We start from the raw sequence: 17,518 nt of genomic DNA on the forward strand, positions 1-17,518 counted from the left end.
GTCTTCTTAAGTCTGTAATAAATGGGAAAGAAAATAATGTATTTATATGGACGCAATTAGTATAGTTGTTAAATATTATCGGAACGCAATTCGTTTGCACCGAAATCTTTAGGTACCTAAATGCTATTAATTATCTTACTAACTGCCAGTAACTGTCAGACACGTTTAAATTAATTATAAAAATAAACAATCGCCGTAAATTATAGTTATTATTATTATTTTAAAAACCAATAAATTCCTATAAAATATGGATATGAAATAAATTTGATTATATATGTTATTTATTCACGAAAAAAATATAATTTATAAAAAGTTGTATTAATTTACGTATTTTTTCAGTTACTATTACCTCTTTATTAGTATTGTGTATAATTTTTCATCCAGTAGCAATTTAAGTGTTTAACACTTTCATCTAAAAATAAATTGGCTTATTTTCTACAGTGGGAGACGTTAATACGTGTATTAATATATATTAATAACAAAAATAATAAACACATCCAACTTTCTGAAGATGACGACGCCAATTTCTTTTTATTTTTCTCGTAAATATATACTAGTATACTTATAGTAAAATTATACCGTGCACGGTCGCATGTTTTATTTACCCGAAAAATGTGGTTCAAACTTTTAGTTTCTTAAATCATATTTTTATTTAAAAAAAAATAACTAAAGTTATTATTTATTAATTTGTATAAATCAATCAAATAATCGTCTACAGATATACAAAGTACAATGAGTGCAAAAAATAGCGATAATGACCGTTATAAAAATGAATATTCGAGAATAAGAAAACTGACGAGTAGATATGACATACGGACTCAATCAGTACTACCTAACACTATTTATTATTTTAAATAACTTAAGTGAGAAGTAAGAATACTTACAACAAAATTTTATTTCAGAATGAATATGGTTTGTCTGAAGATCAAGTTGCAGGTAAATTTTTTTGTATATTTATTTATTCAATTAGTTACCTACTGTTGTATTATTTAACGTATAAAGCAACTTAATTACAATACAATACAATATATTAATATTATTTTATATACTACATTGTCTATATTATAGCCTAGCGTATTAATTCCTTCAATATCTTATTGTCTAAAATAATAAAGAAATGGCATTACTTATAAAATAAAATGTAACAAGTAGGTATCTACTTAACAATTGCGGAGGCAAGGATTATAATATAAATAAAAATAACTATCTAACAATTGGCTATTAAATTATTAATTTATAATAGTAATACAATTTGTTTATTCTCATTATGATTGTTGGTACATATAAAATAAATTATAAAAATGCATAAATAAAGATTTTATATTATTAATTTATATTAAAAAACTATAGTGTTTTTCGCAGTCTCTTTGATGAAAACTTGTTTTATTAAATCGAATCAACCGATAAGTTTAAGAATAGCATTCTCAATGTATAATAATGGCAATGAATATGTGTTTTGTCGACTAAATGTAAATTGCACGTAATTTTGTATTCTGCTATAGTCTATAATGACAGAGAATAACCACTAGATACGCAAGTTTTTTCATCCAATGATTCCAATGCAAATGGGATACCTACTGGAATATAGCCATATAAAACCTTTAATCTACATTACAATATAATCTTAATGTAATGAATAAATTAGGAAAAGTGTTTGTCAAAGATAAATTTAATACAATTAATAAACCGTTTATTATTGTTAAAATAAATGTTCAGGCGATTTTTGAATTGTGGTTAAAACATATTATATAAGACATGTGGTCATTGGCCTTTATTATAGGTAGGTACTAAATACCTATGTAATATGACTTATAAAATAATAATAATTTTATCTAAATTGTAATAACAGTCGACGCTAAAAATATATATCCATAATATTCGTATGTATAGAATACTAGAATAGGTATTCGCACGGTAGAATGAACATAATATTTTATTGTACGTATTGGCTAGTATAATATATACTATTACTTAGTGCTACGTATAATGATATAAAGTTTCCAAAGACTGACAATTGACGTAAGTACTTAGTGTATGCTGTATTGTTAGTGATAATTAATAAATTGCTACTTGTGCGCTACTCAACTTAATTTTTCCTTAGAATAATATTGTACACAACAAACTATAATTTTAGCTATACACAATCGTATTATTTCATCATTTATATTTCCTACGTCGATTTTTCAAATTTTTCGCAATTCCTTACAATTTGTAGATTCATATAATATTTTAGTTGTCATTCTGATTATAATACTTTTTCACTTATATACTTCCTATTAGATACTGATTAGAAGAAAAGGTTGGGAGATGCGGTGTACCTACCATATAAACGAAAATTACTTCACAGTAAAAACTCTCAAATCTCATTGCATTGTTAGATTTTAATAACTATTTTTTTTACTAAAATAAGAAGACTTTACACAGCTTGTGTTAAACATCGAATTTTATTTTCTATCAAATATATGTAAAAATAGCTTAAAATTATATATATATATATAAATATTTTTTTTTAATGGCATATTTAACTTTTAGATTAAAATATTGACAAACAGAATTTAATGCGAGTTGTAGAATATTTCCTTCTACCTATTGTTAAAATAAATAACTAAATTTAGCTAGTTCTCCAAAATAGGTCGATAGGATCATTATTCTCGTAAAATGTATTTTTGAGAACAAAATTACATTTTTAACTCCAAATGCCTAATATTAAATTTACATAAAACAATGTATTGTGTATACTGTATGGATAATGCAATAATATAGTCAGTATAGATAACATAAATAACTGACAGATATTACGAGCTAACTTCCAAACTATGTACCTAGAATAAGTTATATTTCAACAATTATTTTATTATGATCATAAAGATTGTGAATAAGGTTTGATAGATACAAAATATTTTAACATTAACAAAATAAAGTTATTACCTATATGATATAATTATTAATTATTATTAAATATTAGGTACATATTATTTATTATATTTGTTATTTATATTTTTTGAACTTTTAGCTTTGTACATAATTTTCACAAATATATATAATTAGTTAATGTGCCCAAGTTTGTAACTTTCAATGCTTTTTAGTTTATACCATACTTAAATAAAAAAATAATATTCATGAATTAGTTTTTTTGTTTAGAATTCAAAGAAGCATTTATGTTGTTTGATAAAGACCATGATGGACGGATCACTGAGGCAGAACTAGGAGTGGTTATGAGATCTCTGGGACAGAAGCCTACTGGTAGGTAAATCTTTATGATTTAAATTATAATATTTTAATAATTTTAAATTACTATAAAGACAATTTAGGAGCTTTTTAATACATTTCTAAACGTTTTGATCGAATTGGCGAGTAATAAGTACTTGTATTATCATAGAAATTAGAATATTGAAAAAATGTTAAATGCTCATAAATATCTTACAGAGAGCAAACACTTATCACTTATGGTGTATGGAAAATGTAAAATAAATATTTAATAGTGTTCTTCTTATGATCAGAACAAAAGAAAAAACAAAATAGTTTTATATTGTAAATTTATGTTATGTAAATATTACTGTTTCCCATGTTGATTTGTCAATTTTTTAACAATTTTAATAAGAGTAATAAGATTATAAGAATAATTCACCTTATACTTCCCTCTCTAAAAGTATCAACTAAATTAAATTTGCTACCTCAAACTCATTTTAAAGAAAACACGATACACAAAAAAAATTATTATAGCATTAATACATCTAGGTATCTCCTCAGAATCTAAAAGAATACTTAACAAATAACTATTGAATCTGAAATTTTTATAAACCTATGTTTAGAAACTGATTTGAGAGGTATGGTTAAAGAAGTAGATAAAGATGGCAATGGTAGTATTGAGTTTGATGAATTCCTACTAATGATGGCTAGAAAACTGAGAGCGGTAGATGGCGAAGAAGAAATGCACCAAGCATTTAGAGTATTTGACAAAAATGGTGATGGATTCATAACATTCGATGAACTCAAACGTGTTATGTGCAGTATTGGAGAACGACTCACTGATGAAGAAATTGAAGATATGATAAAAGAAGCTGATTTAAATGGTGATAAAAAAATTGATTATAAAGGTAAGGATAAATGTTAATATTTTTAATTGAATAAAAACAATAAAAATATTTTCTGTTTTAGAATTTATCACAATAATAAGTCCTAAGAAATAAAACAAATAACGGTAAGCAAAATAGATAGTTTTAATTCTTGTTTTATAAACTTAATACTATTAGAGTACAAGCATTTGATTTGATTAAAAATTTAACATTTATTTTATTAGATAAAAAACATGATATTATTTTAAACATCACTTTCTGAATTTTTTGAACAATGGATGTTTTACACCAGAATTTCTTCTGAATTCTGCATAAACTGCATCATCAGCACCAGACATAGAACTCATTTTACCAGACATTTTCTTATAGGACTTGGATGTACCCTCATACGGCATTCTTTCTTCATCAGCATCTGCGTCATTGGCTGCTAAGACTTTACTTAATAATAAACCTTGGTCTTCTCTACTAGAATAAAAAAGCTCTGGATCCTAAAGTAAAATAAACAATATAATTACAAAATGGTTGTATACCAATTTTTATTCAAGTATAAATTACCTCATCCATTCCAGCCAGTTTTGTAACCACTTTGTAACTGTATCCTTGATCGATAAGAAATCTTTGCCGTTTTCTTGAATAGCTCATTTCCATTGTGTCTTGTGACACTAAGGTATAGAAGAATGCATTATATTCTTCGGCAATTGCAGTTTTCTTAGCTCGTAAGATACGACCTAGACGTTGTGCTTCTTGACGTCGACTTCCACCATGGGAGGAAATTTGTATAAGAACATTAGCATCTGGTAAATCAAATGATGTATCTGCAACTTTACTGACAAATATGGTATTCACTTTTGGATTTAATTTAAAATTTTGTAATATTTGGATTCTTTCTGCCTTCACATATAAAAATAATATATACATATTAATTATGAAGAACTTTAAAATATTAATTATGATTTATTACCTGAGATGTTGGTCCGTAAATAAAAGGCTTACTTAATTTTAAGGCATATTCCTTAAGGGCAAATACATTATCAGAAAATACAATAGTTTTATCTCCTCGTTGTTCATGATAACGTATTAAAAATTGACAAGCACGAAATTTATTTGGATTCATCACAAAAAAAAGCTGTACAAAGGACACGTTAATAGTAACATTTATTATATTGTTTTGGAAACAAAATTGTATTACAATACCATTTTTTTACACGTTCTAGTAGCTAAATATTCACGATAAAATTCTGGAGCCATTGGACACCATACTTCTGAACACTGAACTTTGGCTATATAACCTTTTTGTTGCAATTCCAACCAGTTAGCTTCATAAAGTTTAGGACCAATTAAAAAGTTTAAATCGGCAATTTTATCATCTTCTCGTAATAATGTGGCTGTTAAGCCTAATTTGCAATGTGATTGAACTAGTGTCAATACACGCCGGAACATTTTAGCTGGTATAGTATGTACTTCTAAGAAATTGAAATAAACATAATACATATTAATTTCTGCTGAAAAAACTGTGATAGTTATGTTTCTTACCATCCAATACCATTATACCCCATTCCTGTTCTTGAATCCATTTCATTGTTTGTTCAGCTTCCCAAGATCTCTTTTGTGTGTGTGTTATCATTGAATAAGTTGTAATGAACACACCACAACCCATTAATTTGTCTTTAACATCAGATGTAAATCTGCACACCAAACTATCATCAGCTATGGAACAAATCATATAATTTTAAATATGTATTCCTTTAAATTTCCAAATGATAATACATACCTGTTGACCACATTTTAAACTGATATTTCCACTGTTCAACTGATACCGCTGAATTGCATAGGACTAATGCACGTTTACGTACAGTACAACAAGCTGTTACACCTACTAAACTTTTTCCAGCACCTAAAAACAACATTTAATATGTAAACATTATATTTAAAATATTTTAGCTCACTAAAAAAAGTACAAATTTTTAAAATTTAAAAAATCTTATACAAAGTTTATCCTAAAACTTGGTAGACTATTCAATTAGCACCACTTCAGTTCAATAATTTTCCTGGTAATTTACCATACCCAGTAGCTGACAATTAATACAAACAAAATTATCAAAAGTATTTATTAAATAAATATTGCTATTCAAGTATTATTTAAACTTAAGTCTATAGCAGTAAATTGACCATGTCGGATACCAATTGTTTTATTAATAATAGATTTAGTAAATACTGAAAAATATTGGTTTAGAACTATATTAAGTTATCAGATGACAACTTTAAGTTATATATTAAATTTTATTAGTAAATTATATGGTTTATATTTACCACATGGTAACACAATAATTCCTGATCTTGCACGACTATTACCAAACATTTTTCTCAAACTCTTTTCTTGATAAGGTCTTAATGTTGCTTGAGGTTTTAAATCTATACTACATATTTAAATTAAAAGTTATTACTTGTAAAATTAAATAGTTTAATATTAAATGAATCTTTATATTTACTTAATGTCTTTATTGATTTTGTCATTTTTAAAATCATATTCAACTAAAAGAGGTGTATCTATCTCGATACAACGCTTTTGTATAATTTCAATTTTTTCTTGTTGAACTTCAAATGATACAAGATTTTGTGTTTTTTCTTCTTCTTCTTCTTCAACTTTATCAATTTTTTCATATAAATCTGTTATATCTTTTGGAACTACATCGTTCAAATGATCTTCTTTATCTTTTGAAGAATCTCCAGGAAACTAGAAAAAAAGCAATATTTATTTTATTATGCAATAATGACTTCATTAATTATTTATAAATAACTGCAAAATAGTATTACATTTTATGTTATATTTTTTGATAAAAAATTAATAAGTATATTCTAATATATTAAAACTAATTTTTTTTTTTAGTAACTAAAAAGTAATTTGCTAACTCTAAAAGTATATTGTAAAAGAAAATAGAAATAAATAAAAATATATTACATGTGATTTTTCTACTTTTTGTTCTTCAGTGATTAATGCATCAGTATCCTCCAGCCTTTTAAGACGACAAGAACCAATAACAGGATCTTTAAGAAGCTTTTGTAAAATATCTGGATGTTGTGATTCAATGAAGTATCGATTATGTTTAAGTACAAGTTTAACTTTTCCATAAGAAAGTGTACACACAGTTATAAACTCTATTATACCATCAGGTATACTTGTTTTACTCAAACGTTTTAAGTATTCAATTATGTCATTAGTTTCTAATCCAACACTTACAGCTGCATATAATGAATAAGCAGTTAATTTATACTGAAATAAACAATAAAATAAATTTTATTTAAGTTATAAAATCTAACAAATTTTAAAAATACACAATAAACAAAAATATTTACTTCGTGTAAATGAGTTGGTCTACAAACTGGTTCAGCAATAGCAATCATAAAGTCATGAGCATGGCGATACACAGGAGAATATGATTCAAGAAATATATGTCCATCAGGAGCAACCCATAATGGTCGAGATGCGTGATCTATTTTAAGGTTCATCTGTGATCTATAGTCTTTAGCTCCAAACTCATCTTCAACACTGTTTATTGCAGTTTCGGCAGATTTTTTAGCGGCACTTGGTAAACCCTCTGAATTATAAATTAAAGAAAATATTATTTAAAAATGTAAATTCATTAGTGTAATTAAATTATTTAAAATACATTTAAACTAATTACCTTCTTCATTAACAGCTAATAGAACAGGATCATCCAATCCCATAGAATTTTCATCAAAATCATCCTTCTTTCGTTTTCTGCCTCTTTTCTCTAAAAAGAGAAATATTTATTAAATAATTTAGAAAAATTACCAATACATTATAAAATATATATTATATAGCTAAATAAATTTAATTTAAAATATAATCATTTATAAATAGTGTATACAATTACTAATTTTAAAAATACAAGTTTTGAATAAAAATAATAATACCCAATTCATTCACCTCTTTTTAAAATTGTATTATTATTTACTAACTATAGAAATGGATAAAAAAATTAATAGTGAATTATATATAGTTAATAATGATACTTTTTTTAGATAATTAAAATGTTAAAATTTTATGATCATTAAACATATATTTTAATAAGTTGTCTTATAATTCTTTAATATAAAAAAATATAATACTAATATTTTAATATTCATTAAAAGAATATAAACAATAATTATAAAAGTAAATAGTATATTATACTATTGATAGATTTGTTAAATATTTTAATTTCATTAGTAGCAGATTGGTCTAGCGAGTTAATGATATAATATTTTTAACCCCATAAAAAATAAAAATTAACAATTGTTTTGATTCAAGATGTACAATTCAACTTAAGTATTATATCTGTATAATTTGGGGATATCATATTGTATTGAAAGTACTAAAGTCTATAAATTATTCTTGAACTATAGTAAACAACTATAAAAATTACCTGGATGTTCTTTTTTCGTTTTGCCCATTTTTTAATTAATCTAATACAAACACGTGTGTAGTGGAAAATTAAGGAACATGTAGGTATAATGTATAATACAGATTATTGTAATTGTAAGTAGTTTACAATAACCGTCGACCACACAACAAAGTTTAACGTAGCCGGTAGGTAATGAAATAATAATTATGAACTATGTCACAACTCACAACATAAACAACCTTATCTTAGTTTATGATAAAAATATTACTATCAAATTATCAAATACAATCATGAACCATGAACATAGCTCAATCTTCATGGTATCACAGAACAATAATGGTATCAACCATATTACCACAGAACAATTAAAAAAATATTAAATATGTTATCAAAATATATTCTGTTATATTACTATCTTAATATGTTCTGCAAAACAATTATTCTTCAAAACTAGAAATTCGATATACTAAACTGGTTTAAAATGATCCAGGTTTATAATAAGTGTGTAAGCGGTTTTCAGAAATTCGATCGTTTAGATCGGTTTGTCTTCTGTCGCTTTATTTTACTATTGCATAGTTAACATGAATTGTTTACCGCGCTTTTCGTAAAAATAAATAATTATTAATTATTATAATAATGTTATCAAGTTAAATCGCACTTAATTTTAACGAGTATACAAATAAGTTTATCATTACTTTTCATTTGAGTTTTAAAAATTCTTCTAAGTTATAAAAAAAATTATGTCATTAAAAATTGATAGAAATAATCTTAGATTTAAGTTATTGAAAGATTTCATTATGAGTAAAAACCACATTATTAATTTCGTTTTTGTAGAAAAAGAGCCAAGAATGTCATATTCGCGAAAATAAGTGTTGATGTTATTGTTTAAATAACTTCATAACTAATCTACATATTATACAACTATACTGTATAACATGTTTGCTAATGATATTTTTTTTGTAATTACCTACTTATTATAGATGTATAATTATTTATTTTAATGATACATTTTTTGAAGGAGATATTGTAAAATATAACAAAGTTAATAGACAGGAAAGTCTTATTACAACAATAAAAATAAAACAACGCATATAGCATAAACAAGAAAATAACAATTTTAGCAAGGGTAAGGGTATGTAGCAGTTCGTCCACTGACACTTGTTCCAACCCAGCGGTAACAGAAACAGAATATCCAAATTATTTGAGTTTTGGCTGCCGGGTCGTACACTCGTATACTGGAGTACGCGTAAGCAGTGCTACCAATAATAGCTAACAATGTGGTACTTTTTATTAATGCAGATAATGAGAACAATTACAAAGTTAAAATTAAAATTGAAGGCGTTGTAAAATTATCGTCTTGTTGATACTTTAATTTACAGATGATTAATTTAAAATGATAATTCATTATTAAGGCTGTGAAATATATTTTATATATTTACAGATTAATTATAATTTTAGATTTGAGTGGAGCAGTGAAAATATTGTTTTTACAATGATGTGGTTTTTAATCTGCTATTACGTATATTATTACTATTTATCCATTTATTAACTTGCAGTGGTCTTCTTATAAAGATAGTTGTGTTTCAATAATTTTGTTTGAATATTTACTCGTTCAAAATTATTAAAATATTGTGTTCGATTTTTGGTTGCAAATGACTACCTACAGTTCAAAAATAACTGGTCCAGAAAAAAATTCATTTTTATAGATTTCCCAGTTGGAAAAAGTCAAATCAAATGTAAGAGAATTACATTTTGTAAACAAAAATAAATTTAATCCTGATAAGTCTTCAATGATTTATTCAAAACATTTTTCTAACAGAGATTTGAATGAATCTATATATGCCCGACACTAAAGTAGTAATTTAGATTAAAACTTTACATTTTTCCTAAAATTTTTAATTTTGAAAACAATTTATCTTTAACTACGAATTCTAAAGTTTTAAGTAGAAGTAAAAGAGTTTCAAGGTAAAGAAAAAAAGAAACCGTTATTTATTTTGATAGTTCTAATTATGTTAGTTGTTAATGAATATTTTAAAATGCCCGTGATGCATAACACACATTTGTCATATAATGTCATACGCAAAATTTTTTATCATAACCTGCGTCTCTTATAATTCTATATTTAGTACATTTTAATAATTTTCCAACAAATTTGATTTTAGATGCTTTAGGAGATTCGAGTTGCAGAAAAATTATTTTTGCCTAGATTTGGGATTTTTCTGTCGGATTTCAATTTTGATCAATATTTACCAGAGACTAGGTTTGATCCAGAAAGGGTTGGATTTGTGGAAATCTTATTTGAATTAGATATCCCACTTATATATTATTCATATATTATATAATATTATATACGATACACCAATATCCAATAATCTAACTACACATAATACTATTCCTATATACGCTGGACTTTTATGCTGATGTACCTATATTTATAAATTGTAGTGCGTTACGTGTTGTGTAAGTATTACAAGTATAACCTAAGTATTATCATACGAAATAATAAGTTCTCACGTGACAGCGAGTCGCCGAAAATTCTCGCATAAAAATAATTAGCATAATAGGAATATAAAAAAGTTAAGTATATCGATTCTCATTATTCTTTATATAACGTCTTGAATATGGTAAATCCACCATTATATAAAATTAAATAAAAAAAATAATTTTTATTTTAATTCAATTTACATACTTAATTAATTTTCTAAAATCTGTAAGCCAAATTTACACCTTATGAAAGAATTTGTGAATTCATGGGAAATCTGAATATATGTTGTAATTTATATAAAATATTTTTACTTTATAGTTATTATTATTTTATTTATTATTTTTTTTTATTTAGACAGGTACATAAAAAAATATAGTCGTCCGTTATAATAATTTTAAAGAAAACTTTAAGTAAATATATTTAAATATATAATATACTATGTAGAAAAAAAACTAATGTGTGAAAATAAATACGATGATTTATTAAATAAAAATAAATTTAATTTAAATGCAAACTTTCTTTACTTAATGATGCTTGAGAATTTATAGAAATATACTTGTCAAAGAAAACCTGAAGAATAATATTATTGATTGAATTTATATATTATTATATAATATTATGTTCATTGTATTTGCAGTTTAGTGTAGGCAATAAAAATATAATATATATATAAGTAATATTACCTGTACATTTTTAATAATTTTAAACTTAAGATCGACGGCGAGTAGTCGTGAGTACCTATTTACGTACAAAATTGTAAGTATTTAAGATTTTTATTAAGCTATTAACTATAATCTTTATACTAACTATAAATGTATAAACGACTAGATATATATATTAATAAATTTTAATGTATTATATATTTTAAAATTATAATTAACTCTGAGAACCTTTCCAAGTATGAATTCACGTATAGGATAGGTTATTTAAAATTAAGCATAAAGTCATTTGGGTGTAATCGACCGTATCTGGCAAGTATATATTTAATATAAGTGGCCACTGGTCACTAGGTGCAATAAAGAATGTATTTTTCAAAAATTAAGAAATTTAATTAATTTATATCTACCATCTACTTTATATTGTTACTGAATGACTTTCTTTACAATTCCATTAAAAATGTCAATATAACGGAAAAGAATTAAAACATATTATAAATATAGATACCTTTTTTATATTTATTTTTTTGATTTTATAATGTTGGTACCTAACTAAAATAAATTACCGTGATAATTCATAAACCGTGAAAAACGCCATAACCGTATAACATGTGTAACTAATTTTTCATATTATACTCTCAAGTTTTTTTACCCTGAAAAAATTTAATAATATTTCATGTAAATTAATTTTTATCAATTACAAACCTAAACTAAAATTTTAAGAGGGAAAGTAGATAATCGCTCTGTTGTACAATGGATATCGACTCTACCTAGTTATATTAAGAACTGAAAACTAAGTTACTATAGTGTATGTGTTAAATTTTAATTACTTTTTTTAACTATACTTATTCTTGACAATTTTTATTGGTAAATGAACAATTTTTAGTAATTTTGTATTATATTTTAAAGCTTTTTCACTCGGTGAAATTATTGGGTAGAACACGATTGTATGTGTTTGTCCTTTTTGGCAACACAATTGCATGCTTAAGTTTGTAGATGGGTTAACAAATACCTTTAAGTAAAGAAAATAAACACGATTGCGTATGAAATTGTATGCAACGTTGTCAAATTTATTAATTTTACCATAATACCTAATAAACATCTAGTAAAATATGACGTAGGTACACTTCTATAACAATCAATATAAAATAATAAAATATACCTAATAAGAGTAACTTATTAATAGTAAAATAATTAAATAAATAAATAAAATCGTCAGTAATTTATTAATAATATTATTAACAGCACTTAATATTTCGTACAAAATCGCGGTGTAGTTAAAAATTTGGTAAAATCGTACGCAATTGTGTTTTACCCAAATTATTTTTATTTATGGAGTAAAAACTAGAATACTTAGAAAATTATATCATCTTCAGGAAATAATAATTTAAACATTCGTTGAAAATTTCAAGTATCTATGGTAATTTAAGTTACATAAAAAATTGTTTAATTATATTTTTTTTATGGCAAGAATTAACTAATATTAGAAAAATGTATTAGCATAATTTTATTATTGTAAAATATCAAGGCTAACAGTCTCAACTGAGTATTGTTTTAGTTGAAAAACTTGGTAGTTCAATGCAAAGGTTGCTAATAAACTTTTGTTTTACATCAGTTATTCAGTTATTTGTATAATTACAAAAAAAAAAAAAAAAAAAAATGAAGATACATAGTCACAAATTTTCACATGTCATAATTAAATTTTCAATAGTGTTTTGGAATTATTCATAAATAATAATAAAAATAATAATTTATCATATAAAAATCAATTTAATTTCTTAACTAAAACATTTATTAGTGATAATTAACACAATTACATTATCTATTTTAGATATAATATATTTATTTTTTTTAATTAGAGAATATACAATCTATACCCAAAGGTATAATAAGAATATGTGCTACATTATATTAAAAAACATTAATAGGGTGAAAGAAGAAACCATCCAGTGATTGAATTTATTTTTGCTTAAATATATGTGTAAGTGTGTAACTATATATTTTTTTTAATTATTATTATTAATTTTTTTTTCGTTATTCATTAAGAAGATCTCTGCACTAGTTTCTTTTTAAACGCCGTTAGATATAATATAAAAATTATTAAATGTAGAGAATACATATAAAAATTAATATTATATTTCTTATATATAACGTTCTATCTTCAATAATAATTTTAAATCTTTATCTTATCATATATATGTGATAAAATATCAATCAAGTCATTGGAGTGAATTGAAACCAGGCCCTATTATTTTCAGTAAACAGGTGGTCCATACATACAATATAAAAAAATACTTTTTTTTGCTCATTTATTGTTTAAAAAAAATAAAGTATGTATTTTACTACAAAATTGAAGGCGTACGGTATACTGTGCTGTAGAATAATAGCACAGTGGCCCAGTCCGGGTCTGATCAGACTATAAGTTATTTTAAAATGTCAGGATCATTTTAGTACTTAGAATCGTGAAGGCATTCACGCGAATTCTAAAATGTTTATTACTTATGTATACAACATGTACATATAAGTATATGTAACGCAACTGTGGCAAATAAATAATATTGGTCGAATAAAGTAAAGCACGTCTCACGATTTTGTGTATAATTTTCATTACAATTCAGATGTAGATGTATATTATAGTACCTATATTTATATACAAGCTATTAATAATATTTTTCTTTTCGATTTAAGTATACGCTGTCAAAACTTAATGTTCAAATATATAGGTATACGGTTATAGGTCAGTGGTAATGGTTAATAGTTAAATACAATCGAATAAGTCGTATTGGGTTTTGAACGTTTTACAATATTATAATTTATATTATTATGCTTTATACATTTATGTTGATATCTATTGAGCAATAATAATTTGTTGACGTTCAACCAGTCTTATTTTTATAATAAATTTAATTGTTTAAATTAATTATGTTAAATATGTCTTTCGGACAAAATCTCCCAAAATTGAAGGATCAAGAAAAATTTGTCATTGTTAAATAATGTAAGCAAAATGGTGTATTTATATTTTTTTAACGGGAGAGCGAAACAAAACTTGAAATAGATTATTATTAAATAGTAACATTAATAATTCGTATAAAGTACGAGTATCTATTGATATTATTGATTATGGATATAGAACATTTTCAAAACTCACTAATATCCACGACTTTCGTGATCATTTAACTTGAAATATCGATTCTCTTTTCTTACTTACTATATAATTTAATGGGAATGAATCCATTACCAGGGGAAACCACTTATTTACGTATAAAATTGTATGTAATAACCAGATTGAACATTTAAGGATGTATGGCTTTTATATTAAGGAGTAAATACCTTAAAATCAAAAATAAATTATTCAGGGTTGGGTAGAGAAATGTATACGTAGTGGTGTAGACTGTACAAAGTGTGTTCAACGCCTTGCTTCTTAATCAATATACAAAAACAAAAAAATGTTTTTATGAAACATCCATATATATATATTATATACATAACTCTTTCCCTTAGAAGTATCTGTTTATTCCAATACTACTTTGTGTATATAGTTACATAAACTAAATTTAGAATATAGTACAAGTACCTAATAAATGGGTATACAAACTATAAATTCTAAATATATAAGTTGGCTCAAATGAGATGAAGTGAAATTAATGACAAAAACAAAATAAATGCATGTATAAAAATTGTTCAAGTTTTTTGTTTTTAGTTACATAAAATATAATAAATTGTAACTTTTTGGTTATTGGACTTTATTGATATTAATCTCTATATTAGTATACTCTCAATGATTCAGCGTCACTAACTTCATATATATGTATAATCATATATATCAATTATATTTTAGTTAAGTTATCCATATTAAAATGTTGATCAGTCATATTTTAATTATAATTGTTTATAGAGATAGCGGTGTGTACCAATGCGACTACATATTTTGTTCCCACGAGTAATGCGTTTTATACAGGTGTAGTATTTGTGAGTCTCGTCATCATCAGTACTCATGACTTCGATTAGACATTTTCGTTTTTTGAGCATTACACATACAATGAGTACGTCAATAAGGCAATAGGAAGGTAAAGCACTAAGACGTAAATCAAATTTCTTATGTACCTAATGTGTAATACTATATAGGTACCTGAGGATTGGCTGGGATGGCTAAATTGCGGTTCACGAGTCTCATGTGGCTCTCGTCATTGTCAGATACGGCTCGTGTCTTATTTATAAAATCAATTTTTTTTTATATTATTATTATGAATTTTAATTTTTTAGGTATATATTTATAAAAAAATATTAAATTTTATGAAATGTATCAATATACTTTTAGGCTCTTAGTATCATTGTATTTATCCATGTGGCTCGCGAACCTATTCATGGCCACCATTACTATGTACACTTTATTAATATATAATATATATATATATATATATATAATTTGTTATTCACAGCAAGTTCCTGGTAGAGATTAAAGAACATAATATACCTATAACCTATTAGCAAGAAATTTATGCTTTATGCCTCACGTTTATTATATTTAGTACACTTATTAGTTATTTCAGATATATAAGTATACGTATAATAACTAAATAACACATAATGTGTGCTGGTCTGTAAATCAGTAAAATCAAAGTAAAACCTTAGCAATAAAATTTAGTTGAGGTATTCACCAATCATCGCATTATGATTTTTATTACAAGTTATAATACTAACCACATAGGTAATATCTAACTTCTAACACATCGTTTAGGCATATTATGCGAGAAGTACAAAAGTACGACCCATGCTGGGAGGAAATCTTAAGTTATATCATACACATTCCAGTATTGATTGTGGCAAAACTATATTATTTAACTACTATTAGCGCAAGGTCGGATAACAGTCATGCATGGCGTACACGCTACAGTCGTGGTAATAATTGTAAGGGTTCTATATGTTTTCATTCAAACACCGGACATTTGTTACCTAATCATTGATCTATTGCGAATTAGACTGTAGATCAACAGAGATAGTAATCGCTAACCATATCCATGGATTAATTAAATTAACTATCAAGCTATATACTTTGTTACAAATACTGAGTTGTCCGAACAGTGTATCCATAAAAATAAAACGTTTTTACAACCTAACTATAGTACTACGGAATACGGATATAACATCGTAATCATGTAATATAGATGCATGTTATTTTACGAGAATACATGATATTGTTATATTACAGATTGTTTTTTTGCGTGTACCTATACATATTTTTGAGATTAAGTTTTACTTGACAGTTCGCAGTTATTGCACGGTTGATTTAAATTAAATAGGTGAAGTAATTTAAGTATACCTATTATTTTAAATGGCCCAAATTTGTTTCAAATTTAAACAAATAAATATTTATACTTAAAATGTATAATATATAAACATAACTATAAAAATATATAGGTATATTAGACAAGAAAATATGATAAAAACCTATAATTTGTGCACAATTTTCCAACATTTCAATTTCATTTAAATAATGAATCGATTTACTCCAATGTGTGATGATTGTCTTTGTAAATTAAAAAAAGGACCTAACTACGCACCACACCATAATTTTATTGTTTTTTTTTGACGATTTGAAATTTTTTCGACAAATAAATTCTCATATTTATGTATTTTGAAATGGATTTGAATGTTTTTTCAAAATGATGAAGAATTAATAAACTAAACTAACTTACTCTTACTTAAATTAAATATCTATAAATGTAAAGTTATAGGTATCATTCTCTAGATTTCAAGTTCCAAGTTTAACTTATAGTCTTATCATATAAATTAGTCTTCTTTGATACGTGTTAATGATATTATTAGTAATTTAGGCGTGCTATGTAATTAAACTCTTACATATAATAAACGTTTATTATAATATGCAGTTAAGAA

The 17,518-nt window shown here is 24.9% G+C and overlaps 2 protein-coding genes across 3 annotated transcripts; one reads left to right on the forward strand and one right to left on the reverse strand.

Moving 5' to 3' along the window:
- Nucleotides 1–541: 541 nt before the first annotated feature.
- LOC112593525 (calmodulin-A-like) lies at nt 542–7,156 on the forward strand. Of its 2 annotated transcripts, none has more exons than XM_025337941.1 (6): nt 542–825; nt 903–936; nt 3,142–3,243; nt 3,813–4,097; nt 4,159–4,201; nt 7,065–7,156. In XM_025337941.1, exons 1-5 carry the CDS (start codon nt 733–735, stop codon nt 4,188–4,190), a joined length of 546 nt encoding a protein of 181 aa, XP_025193726.1. In that variant the 5' UTR covers nt 542–732; the 3' UTR covers nt 4,191–4,201; nt 7,065–7,156. The 2 variants fall into 2 exon arrangements, with proteins under 2 accessions (XP_025193726.1, XP_025193728.1); XM_025337943.1 differs by lacking the exon at nt 7,065–7,156 and adding an exon at nt 4,301–4,393.
- On the reverse strand, nt 4,301–8,711 carry LOC112593522 (general transcription and DNA repair factor IIH helicase subunit XPB). Its single transcript, XM_025337938.1, has 12 exons — nt 8,504–8,711; nt 7,760–7,849; nt 7,431–7,672; nt 7,036–7,347; nt 6,566–6,810; nt 6,387–6,493; nt 5,848–5,970; nt 5,610–5,783; nt 5,271–5,539; nt 5,038–5,202; nt 4,632–4,967; nt 4,301–4,564 (listed from the first exon to the last, which is right to left on the reverse strand). The coding sequence occupies exons 1-12, from the start codon at nt 8,529–8,531 to the stop codon at nt 4,328–4,330; spliced, it is 2,328 nt and encodes a 775-aa protein (XP_025193723.1). The 5' UTR covers nt 8,532–8,711; the 3' UTR covers nt 4,301–4,327.
- Between the last annotated feature and the right edge of the window lie 8,807 nt (nt 8,712–17,518).

This window comes from Melanaphis sacchari, unplaced genomic scaffold (genome assembly GCF_002803265.2).
Source record: "Melanaphis sacchari strain LSU unplaced genomic scaffold, SCAv2.0 Contig20_pilon_pilon, whole genome shotgun sequence".
NCBI lineage: Eukaryota > Metazoa > Arthropoda > Insecta > Hemiptera > Aphididae > Melanaphis > Melanaphis sacchari.